At 30.3% G+C, this 11,134-nt stretch overlaps 1 protein-coding gene across 2 annotated transcripts in view; it reads right to left on the bottom strand.

Moving 5' to 3' along the window:
• Positions 1–453: 453 nt before the first annotated feature.
• The window catches only part of LOC127725829 (coiled-coil domain-containing protein 78-like), a 36,063-nt gene continuing 25,382 nt past the window's right edge, over positions 454–11,134 (bottom strand). For both annotated transcript variants that reach the window (XM_052233154.1, XM_052233144.1), the window contains exons 14-21: positions 11,034–11,122; positions 9,827–9,905; positions 9,110–9,235; positions 8,385–8,578; positions 7,250–7,424; positions 6,203–6,240; positions 5,165–5,338; positions 454–2,049 (exon numbers count right to left, since the gene is read on the bottom strand). In XM_052233154.1, coding sequence (XP_052089114.1) covers positions 1,947–2,049; positions 5,165–5,338; positions 6,203–6,240; positions 7,250–7,424; positions 8,385–8,578; positions 9,110–9,235; positions 9,827–9,905; positions 11,034–11,122 — 978 coding nt within the window. In that variant the 3' untranslated portion in view covers positions 454–1,946. The remainder of the gene's footprint in view (positions 2,050–5,164; positions 5,339–6,202; positions 6,241–7,249; positions 7,425–8,384; positions 8,579–9,109; positions 9,236–9,826; positions 9,906–11,033; positions 11,123–11,134) is intronic.

Raw genomic sequence — 11,134 nt, 5'->3', positions numbered from 1 at the left:
GGTTTTGCTATCATAGGGTTCAAAGTTGATTGTCAGAGTGTTCATGACACACTCCCAGCCCATGATGCAACTGAGTTTAACAGTTCAAAAGATATGAGGCGGACAAGATTTTAGACAAGGTTTTACTATAATAGGGGTCAAAGGTCAAAGTCAAGGTCCAAAGTTACATGACTTTGATAAAGGACACACCCACAGTCCATGATGCAACTGCATTTCATATTTGATAAACCTTAGTTGTACAGTTCAAAAGTTATGGGTCGAACACTAAGCAGAACGGAAGGACAAACGGACATTGTGATTCCTATATACCCCCCTAAACTTCATTTGCAGGGGGTATAAAAACAACATGACTGTGACTTCTGTTGGAAGTTTTGTTAAGTTTTCCCAGTGACATAACAGTTTTAATAAGCTCAATCCAACACATCTGTTCAGACCTTAATAACAACATACACAGAAATAAACAAATTTATTTTTCTAGTAAAAAAAAATGTCATTGCAGAATATAGAAAATACATGTACCAGTTTATAAAAAAAAAACTAATGTTCCAAGAAATCCTCTTGTACAAATTCATGATACCATCAACAAGTACTACATGTACTATAATTGTCAATGTATAACATTATGAAAATAACAGATCATTTTATGAAAGAAATACTTGGAATGTATTTTCTAAAGCTTTCAAAATGAGAACAATTTAATATTGTCAAATGCTATAAAATCTGTTGCAATCTTTTATTAAGTTTTAAGATATTGTCATATGATCAGACATAATACTCCCTTTTCATAATATAATTCTTTGAACATATATGACAGTAAATTAATGGAAAGTTTCTTGCTAAAAAATAATATGTGATAAATGATTGAAAAGGATTAAAGAAAAAAAGAAACAAAGATTATAAAGTCAACATCATGTTACATAAATAATGTGTATATAATCTTAAACAAATTGGTAAAAGAAATATTGATCAATTCAAAATATTGACTTGAGTATTGACTGAATTATTTCTATGATTTAATGAGAACATCTAATTCATATTGCACCTAAAATGAAGACCTTATCTTTGACATCTAAATTAAGTAACAAAATACTTAAGTTTTACACTTTTCAACTGAATGGTTATTATATAACACACACATAAAATAAAATTTTATCATAAAGCATATGCTAAATGTAGGTTTAGAGAACTAAATTATAACACAGTATTGAAAATCTGAGAAGGTAAAAGAAATTTTTATAAATTTGTATTAATAACTCAAAATTTTCAACTGCAACAATTTATCCAATCTTTTAGAAAATTTGAGGGACAAGTTTTCAGAAATTACTATTTAGAATCAAATAATAAAATTAACCTGTGTTTTTTATGAAGATTATTATTCTATATATTTTGACCTGACTTTACCCAATTTGTATTTAAGTACATTTTAAAAAAAAATATAATAAAAACAAATATTTTAAAAAGCAATTCTGGATGTTGTAGTTGCATTTAAAATCATAGGACTATTATGCATAATCACATGTATATATACCTCTTTACAATAATATGCTTGTAAAACTGTAAAGTCTTTAAGAATATGAATATCTGATGTCAGTCAGACTGCTTATCATTATAGATAAGTTATAAAAAAAAAACAAAGTGAAAGCCATTTGAAGGTTAAGTCCTTTTGCAACAAGCCTGACCCTGAATGTATGTTGATATATGTATATAGTTAAATTCTATATTGTGTTCCTTGTATCTTTTCGATTTAAAATAGCATACCAAATTTTTTTTATCACAGATAATATGGACGGAATGCATATATACAATCTGACAAAATACATACAAAAGATTTTGTTTTCGTTTTTCATAAATATAACATTCATACAATATCACAGTTAAATATATGTCTAATAGCACTGGAAATATTGTTTTGTGGCACATGACAGAGAGATTGTCTCCCCTTCAGATCATTTTCTTCTTCCTTTTCTAAAGCTACGATCTGTGTGTACTACTCCACCATCATCATCATATCCCAGAAGTCTTCTTAATTTGACAATTTCCTGTTTATATCTAAAAAAAAGGATTTGAGTTGTATAAAGAATTTTGCAAATTATTTATAATACCGGCTAGATATAAACAAACCCATTCAGAAAACTTCACATTTAAACATTGTAGAAATTTGAATGTCAACAGAGCACAGCTTCAGAATGGGACCTCAGATACTGCATACACAGATATGCATAAATGCTTATCTGATTGTGTGAAAAATATCAATGGTCTATCATAAGTACCTATAATACTCAAAATAGTCTTATCCAAAAAATTTACATTTCATGTTGACAACAGAAAAGTTATGCTAAATATTGGTCAATGTAGGAAGAAATAAATGGAGAATGTGTCCATACAACACAGATGATGCCCCGGCTTGCATATAACTTATAAAGGGACATAACTCAAGAACTGTAAAAGTGATGCCACCCAAATTCAAACTTGATCTGAGTTTTGTGGAAATAAGCATTGTGTATAAGTTTTATAACATTTGGTTGAGGCAAACTTTAGGGAACAGAAACAAAATTAAGCAATTTTTCCATTTGTAAAGGGCATAACTCTAGAAAGGTAAAAGTGACGCCACCCAAATTCAAACTGTGTTTTGTGGTAATAAGCATTGTGTAAAACTGTCATAACATTTGGTTGAGGCAAACTAAAGTAAGAGAACGGAAACTAATTTTGGGACGTACGGACGGACGTACAGATGGACAAGGGTAACACTTAATGCCCCCTCCGCTGCAGCAGGGGTATAAAAGGTAAACCCAATCTGTAGTTCTTCATGACAATTGTAATTTTTTCCTATGTTATGACCATCTTTTAATTAACCCCAAACCTTGTATAACTCAAATTTAACCATGATAACAGATCCACAAAATAAGTATTTTGGCTAGTATATATCTTAATCTTATTTAGTTAAGAACTAAATACCTTTTATAGCAGACTATAGGGTATGGGATTTTCTGATTGTTGAAGGCTGTAAGGTTGCCTATAATTGCTTGTATCCACTTCATTTGAAGTTTGGTGGGTAGTTGTCTCATTGGGAATCATACCACATCTCCTTATTTTTATAGGATATCACATCTGCTTCACATCAAACCTTAAACTCAATTTTAAACTTGATCACTGAACAATGAAACAAATTGTCACACCATCCTTTGGGCCTATAGTTTTGATAGTTTATAAATATATGATGTATTTTGTGATGAAGTTATATTGTGATATATCATCTACTTTGATTCAAAGTATATTCACACAATCTAAAGGTAACAGATAGATGCAGAATCTCAAACACTACACACTTTGCTGTTTGGTGCTGATAGTGCATAAAATGTTAAGAAAACTAAAAATTGCTTAGGGGTTGTAATTCCCTAAAAAGTAGTAAAATGATTGATTGATTGGTGTTTAACCCCACTTTCAGCACTATTGGCTATTTCATGGCAGTCAGTTTTTATTGGTGGAGGAAGCCGTAATGCCCAGAGAGAATCACCGACCTTTGGCAGGAGAACTGACAATCTAGTTAATTATGATTGGAGTCGATTGCACCTGTTACTTGTGGGATTCAAACTCACAACCTCAGTGTTGACAGGCTAGTGATGCAATAGTAGGACTACTTAGACCACTCAGCCCTAAACTTAAATGAAGTTCAAACTCCTTTATAAAAAGACTAAATATCTGAAATAATATGGAGACGAAAAATTTAAGCTGCATGAAGATGATGTCATTAAACTTACTTTTAAATAAAGATTCATACTTGGCAAAAACAATATTTTATTTACAGTGAAGTTAACTAACCAATTACATGTAGCACCTACTGGTTGAAGTGTCATTGTTCAAATTAATTTGAATTGTCACAATACCTGAAGGTCATACATTTTATTTCACAGCCTTAGGTTTGCACCCTGGATAATCAAATAATAACAAGTCAACAAATTTGCATTACTATCATTAAAATAATCAATGCTATTTAATCAGTAAAACTTTCAAACTGAATTGTATTTTTCAATTTGTAATAGTCCTGTCAACAGTGAAGCAAATATTGCCAAATACAGTGAAACCTGTCCAAACTGAACACCCTCCAGACTTGATGTTTTGTTTCGTTTTCACAGGTGTTAGGATTGTAGAGGTACACAGAAGTTGAAAGTTTAAAATCATTTCAACACTGACTAATGACGGACAGATGTAAAAGAATGCTTTTTATAGACGCAGATAAACATGATAATCAAATGTAAGTTTATAGGTCAAGCTCCTTATTAACAAATAAAAAATTTCAGTATGGTTAATGTCTGATCATTGTATAAAAAAAAAAAAAAGTGATAGTCCCGGATGTCTACATCGTCGTTTGGTTCAATGAAGTTTTCCTCCATAAATTGACTGTTTAAGTCAGATTCCCAATCAATGCTAAATGCCTATTCTGTACAGTAGTTTAATTGTCATCAGAATCAGATTTCCATTATCTGCACACTTTGGTTATCTGACCTTAACTGTTGAACTAAAATGGATAACAAATGGTCATCATCCAGGTCTTCAGACTCATCTGCATTCGATGGAGTCTCTAAAGGGAACCCCAAATTACGAATTTTTTTTTTAACATTTTATCTATTTCTTGTTAGGAGTTTCCATTTAAACAATATATTTATGTACATTTACAAGCTAATTAGTTTATAAAAACAACTCCTCATTGAATTAAATTTCAAATAGCCTCTGGGATCTGTCATGTGTTTGATTGATCACTCATGACAAATAATTGTAAATACTTACATTGTTTTGATTGCTATCGATCGATTTTGACAGGTTATCTTTTAATACACATTCAATAATGAGCCTTCAAAAAGCATGCGGAATTTGGTATCAGCAGGGTTCGTTTTATTCAGGTTGAATTAACGTTAATTAATAGGGAAATTTCATGGGACTTTGGAAATTGTTATGTAAAAGTGAAATTCACGGTTTTCCCAGGTTTCAATGTACATAGAAAAAAAACACTGTAGTTTTTTTAGCTTAGAGGTTTTCTTTGACTGCTAAAATAAGCAATTTGCAAAATGAATCCTATATGCTATAGTATTAATATCTGTTTCTATTTGATCTTGAAAGCCACACTCAAAAGGAAAATATTTTACAAATTATCAAGGGGAGTATATACCTAATAAGATGGTGATCTATATAGTCTTGGCTTTCTTTCAGTTGTTCTTTCAACATAGAATTCTCACTGAGAAGTTTGGCTCTTTCGTCCTCTAGCTGTTGTTGAGTATTCAGTGTATACTCACGTAACTGTTTACGCAGAGCTGCCCACGTCTCGGCTGGTTTCTCTCCAGGCCTATAAAATGTTTCATTAATTTTAAATGAAGTTTCAAATCATTATAAACTTGATTATTTTCCTTTGATAAATAATGAAAAAGTCTTAAGTAGTATAATTATTCCCAGATTGATAATTTCTTAGAAATCATGACCATACTGGTATTTATAACGAGCATATTTTCTCTGACAAGAAAATGATACTGTAATAACAGAAGTCAATTCAGGTCATTTAGAATTGAAGACAAACCTCTGAAGTCTACACAAAATGTGTCCCCATTTTCTTTTAATTGTCTTCATTTTACAAAACAATACCTAATGATTTCTATTCTTGACCAGTGCATATGGTTTTGACACTTTTATCAAATTATACAATCTAATATAACATTTGTCAGCTATATAAAATTTTGTTGATCAAGTAGCATTTTTTTTATCAGTGCAATCCGAGACTTCTATAACATAATATAGTAGTCTCAGATGCAATCAAATTAATTATACTGCCAAATTCTAATTTGATCACTTCAATTGATAAATCATAATCAGTAATATTTATAAATGCTTGTATCACCCACTGATTTATTGTTGGGCTATGAATGAAAGTATTTGTTGACAGCTTTACAGGTAATTACCACTCAAAACTATTTTATATAATCTCAAATATTAGGGAAAACATTGTCAGGGGGGAATCAACAAGCAACAGGAAGATTTGGAATTTGGTGTAAGATCATTGCACGTTTGACTTATTGTTGATACTATTACAGAAACTGGTTAAGTACATCAATTTTTCTTGATGATAGATTTGTAAACACATTTTTTTAAATACCTCATGTGTAGTCATCTATGTTGTTCATTATTAATAGATTTGAGACTAGTTATATATCATTACCTAATTTTGTAGTCATCAGTGTCACCCTTAACACCATACTGAAACAATATAATATTTAATCAATATCAAGTGTATAAAAGCTGTAATTATAATGTGTATTTTTGCAACTCATTGTTCAATGTTTTGAGCTAAATACAAAATCATCTTCACTTATTTCACTCTGACTTGATTTTAGTAGCATGAATAACACCATTTCTATAATTTCGCTCACACTAATCTTGCAGAAATAAGTTTTAAGAACAACACAAAATATTGAAAAATCATGTCCTGAAATGGCAAGGGCCTAAACTCTTTATATAATCTAAATAGTCACCAATCCTGGGTTTTGATTGGTCTATACTGGCAGTTATGTTTTATGGGGATAGGTAAATCGGAGCTGTTGACCTCTCGAATTCTTTAAAGTTGCTGTCAAAAATATAATAACAAAAATTCTCTACATCTATTACTCTAAGTGATACGTTTTATGATTTTGAAAGTGACTTATAGACCCAATGGGTCAGGAGTATTTTATTGTTTATGTAATATATTTGTATTTTGTTAAACTGTTATTACACATGTCACTATAATAAAAATTTACTTACTTACTTACTTACTTCTATTGATGATTTACAATTTTCTAGTAAATTGGCAGACTATAAGTTATGTTCTGGTCTGCAAGAGAGGTCTTTAAAAGACAATTTTATTTAACAAAAAACAGATTAGAAAATGGGACAAATAAAAGAAGTAGGACCGTGTGTTTTGCAGAATATTTCCATAATATACATGAGAGGTACCTTAAAATAGTAACTGGATGATTCTATGCATGACATGCTTGTAATTAAATAACAAAATGGTTTATCTCCATAGTTCTCTAAGTATGAGAATTGAATAACTACCTTAATCATTCATGTTAAACTACTGCAAATATGAGTTACCACACATCTCCTTTACTTTGAAGGATAGCATTTGATAGAATTATAATACCATGTATATTTTTTCAATCAAGAGGCTAACAAAATAGATTGTACACCCTCCTTTGATCCATAATTTAAATAAAGAAATACTTACTCTAATTTTCATATTATCCAGTGTTTTCCTAAGTTCATTATTAGTTGTTTTTAGTCTAGTTATCTCCCTTAGATTGGCAGAATCAATTTCTGATTCATTCAGTTTAAGTTCTGTTTCATCTGGTCCCATGTCTATATCATCTATTCCTCTCTGTTCACTCTGAAGTCGTAAATTCCTGTTATAAATGTATGCAAAATACATTACAAAGTAGAAACAACATATCACAGTGTGTAATTTATGTAGGTAGGTGTAATAACACCAAAACATCAGGTTTCATAAGTAAAAGGGTTGCAAAAAAAAATTCCCTTGAAATTGATAGTTGTAGGAAATTAACCCTGCATTTCATTGCAGAATTTTTTTTCTGAGTAATAAACATATAGCTTGGGTGTTTCAAAGTACTATTCTTTTTTTCACTTTGTGTTCCAATAAAATATTTTGGAAACTTGGAGTAGACATGGTTACTAAAGCTTGTAAACAGGGAAAATAAGTGATGAAAAGTTGATTTAGTTTACTTCCAATGATGGTTACTTTCGCATATGCAATGAAATATGGTGTGAAATTTTTATTATAGTATTTGACAGTCATGCCAAGTATTTTTTTATTTGAAATAAAGATAAATTCTGCACAATTTTTTGAAAATGCAAATTTAACAAAGACTAATAGGTTGCAACATATAGAGAAGAAACTTCTTACCCTTCCAGAGCACCTGATGTCACCCCAGTTTTTAGTGTTGCTCAATGTTTAGTTTTCTATGTAATATTTTGTTATTGTTGTTAGTCTTTTCCTGGTTTTTAATTTTGGCTATAGGGCTGTCTGAAATTTTGGACTTATGATTTTCAATGACCCCTCTGTATCTTCTCTCTCTTTTGTCTCATTATGCACAATATATTAAAATGGTCAACGTTTTTTCATGATTTACTCCTTAAAAATGGAATTAAGAACTAAATCATAAGTAATGACTAATATTTTTTCTGTCTATTCGAAATAACCTCAAAAATGTGGTGCACTCTTTTAAATAACACACATATACAGGGGTTATTCAGTGTGCACCACATTTTTGATGTTATTTCTTCATAGACAGAAAAAATATAATAATACAGTCATTCCTTAAATATTTTTAAATCTTGTACAGAACCTGTAATGTATCAATAATTCCTCATATTTGTGTAACAAAGCTTTCTTGTTTTCTCTGTACTGCTGAGCTGCCATACTAAGTTGTTCTTCCCTTTCTTTGTGGGATTTAGAGATATCTTTCAGCATATTATCTACATATTCCCTCATGTGTACAGACTGTCTTGGATCTGGTCCTGATCCTTTGTCCACATATTCCTAAATATTGTAATTTTGATAAGGTCACTATATAAATAACAATTTGTGGCACTAAATTTTGACAAACTAATGATATAAGAACATGTAAGATCATATTCTCTTTACAGATAAGTAAACCTGAGCTTAAAAATTTCTCAGGCAAATGATTGTATTTAAAGGCATTTTTTCTTCTTCAAATTCCTGAAAATTTTACCTGTCCTATGATGTATGTGTTGAACACAGTCATATACTGATATATGTCCACTTTGGTAAGTTAAGTTGTTTAGTAGCTGTCTTTTTCAGATATATCCTATATGTCCTTTTATTCATATTTCAAACAGACAATTTTTATCTATCAAACTTAGAAAGGATATAGATGTACCAAATTACTTCAACTTCAGTGTAAATATGCCATTTTCATTATATAATTAAATCAACAGAAATGTTGCCTGAATACATTCATTACAAGCCAATATATACAGGCAAAATACATTGCTAAAAGCAAAAATTGCATGCAACCTATGCACAAAATAATTATTTAACAATACTCACAGCAATATCCTCAACATATTTGATGAGCCTTGCTCTGTAATCTTCACCTATGTCTTTTACTTTGTGATGCATTCTGTTATTGGACACTTCTAATTGTTCCTTCTCACCTCTTGCAATTATCAGGGCCTGGAGTTAAATGAAGACCTCAATAAATCATATATATCAAGTCAAAAAAATCTTAGTCCATGCCTAATCTTTATGAACAGATATCCTCTAAGATTGTATTTTCACATAAGGACAGATAATTCTAAATCTTCAAGCATCTGTTATTTCAACTTTGATCCAAACATTTATCAAAGTAGTCTGATAAGGAAGTTAAAGTCAGAACAATTTACTTTTATTGAATTCTTTCCTTTTCAATAAGGCCAGAAGTAAATTTAGTTAAAAGTCACATTAGAATAAAAAGTAACTAAGTGTCATCCTGTTTTGCCCGGATATTGATGCACTCACTACATTGAACTCAATTGCTAGCATGTTTACCAGTACTTGTATGAAATATTTAAACTTTACTGTTGATTTCATATTCATTTTATTGTTTTTAAATATCATTTTAAAACTATCAACCTCAGGGCTGTCTTGCTTTCAAGCTTCAAATGCTGCACTACTTTTATATAATCTACTAAAATTAAAAATTCTGATATACTATTATATATATGTTGTAAGTTGTTCCCTATATATTGAAAATTTCGTTTCAAAATGCAAAGATAAATATCTCACAGCATTTAATTCTGCTATTCTTCTTTGTCTATCTCTGGCCAAGTTTCTGGATTCCTGTATTTCCTTTTGCATTAACGTTCTGAAACAAAATACAGTATAAAGTTTACCTAAAAAAAATTTATCAATATTGTGTCAGATAGTGGATGTTATGTATGCAGAAAAGAGCAGAAATCTGAAGATGTTTTTTGTCCACATTAGATTTTGTTTGTGGTAGTCATACAAGAGGTTTTGTTATGTTTTATGTCTTTCACTGAAAGATAAATGAAAATAACACTTTATAAATTTGGTGCATCTTTCAAAAGTGCTTAATGAGGAATAGTCAACTGATTGATTGATTGGTGTTTAACACCACTTTCAACACTATTGTGCTATTTCGTGGCGGTAGGAATAGTCAAACCCCAAATTTGATAGCCAAGGATGTATAAATACTTGAATATATGAGGATTGATATGGCTAAAAAGGACCTTTAAAGAATAGCCAAAAAGATCTAAGGTAAACACTGCCTGAGGGAGTTGGAACCAACAATGCTGACAATGGAAGTATTCTTGGATATGATTTTTTTGCTATTTTTCTCTCATATAGTTAATCTGTACAAGCAAGTATTAACATATTTCTATACTCTGTTTGTTCAAAACAATAACACTTAATGCTACATTAATAAATAGTGCATTGCAGTTCCAAATTTTCACTCAATTTGTGTAATGTTTTATTTTATCATACATAATGTTTTAAATAAATATCAGTCAGCATTGCAAGTAAAACAGATATTTGTGACCTTCAAATCCTAAATTGACAACTCTTCATATACAGTACAGTTATTTTTATATAAATGTTTAAAATTAAAATTTTGTAATGTCATTAAAAAAAAAACAACATTTCTAATAATCCTGAAACCTCCATTGTGACTGCTAAAAGTTGTTACTAATGACACTGACTGTCTACAAAGAATTTCCCCTCACATCATCCAGTCAAAAGTAGTGATATATATCATATGGCGTAGAATTAGGAATTACATTTTTTTTTACTGTTTTCATCTCTCTTAAACACTTAAAAAGATAGTTTCAATAAACGCACAGCACAACTTACTTTCTTTATGGAAAACAGGAGATTCTACATTTCAACTTGCTTTTGGAAGGATACCATGATAGCAGTATATTTATATATATATCTGCACGGAGAATTTGACTAGCTAATTTGTTTAACTTACACTCTACCCTCCAGCCTCTGTTGTTCATCACCATATTCTCTTTTAAGCTTATCCATATCTTTCTCATATCTTTTTCTATTTGTAAACAACTGGAATAATAT

This window comes from Mytilus californianus, unplaced genomic scaffold (genome assembly GCF_021869535.1).
Source record: "Mytilus californianus isolate M0D057914Y unplaced genomic scaffold, xbMytCali1.0.p SCAF_1, whole genome shotgun sequence".
In the NCBI taxonomy this organism is placed as follows: Eukaryota; Metazoa; Mollusca; class Bivalvia; order Mytilida; family Mytilidae; genus Mytilus; species Mytilus californianus.
The sequence above is the reverse complement of the archived record's forward strand: the minus strand, read 5'-3'. Positions and strand labels throughout refer to the sequence as shown.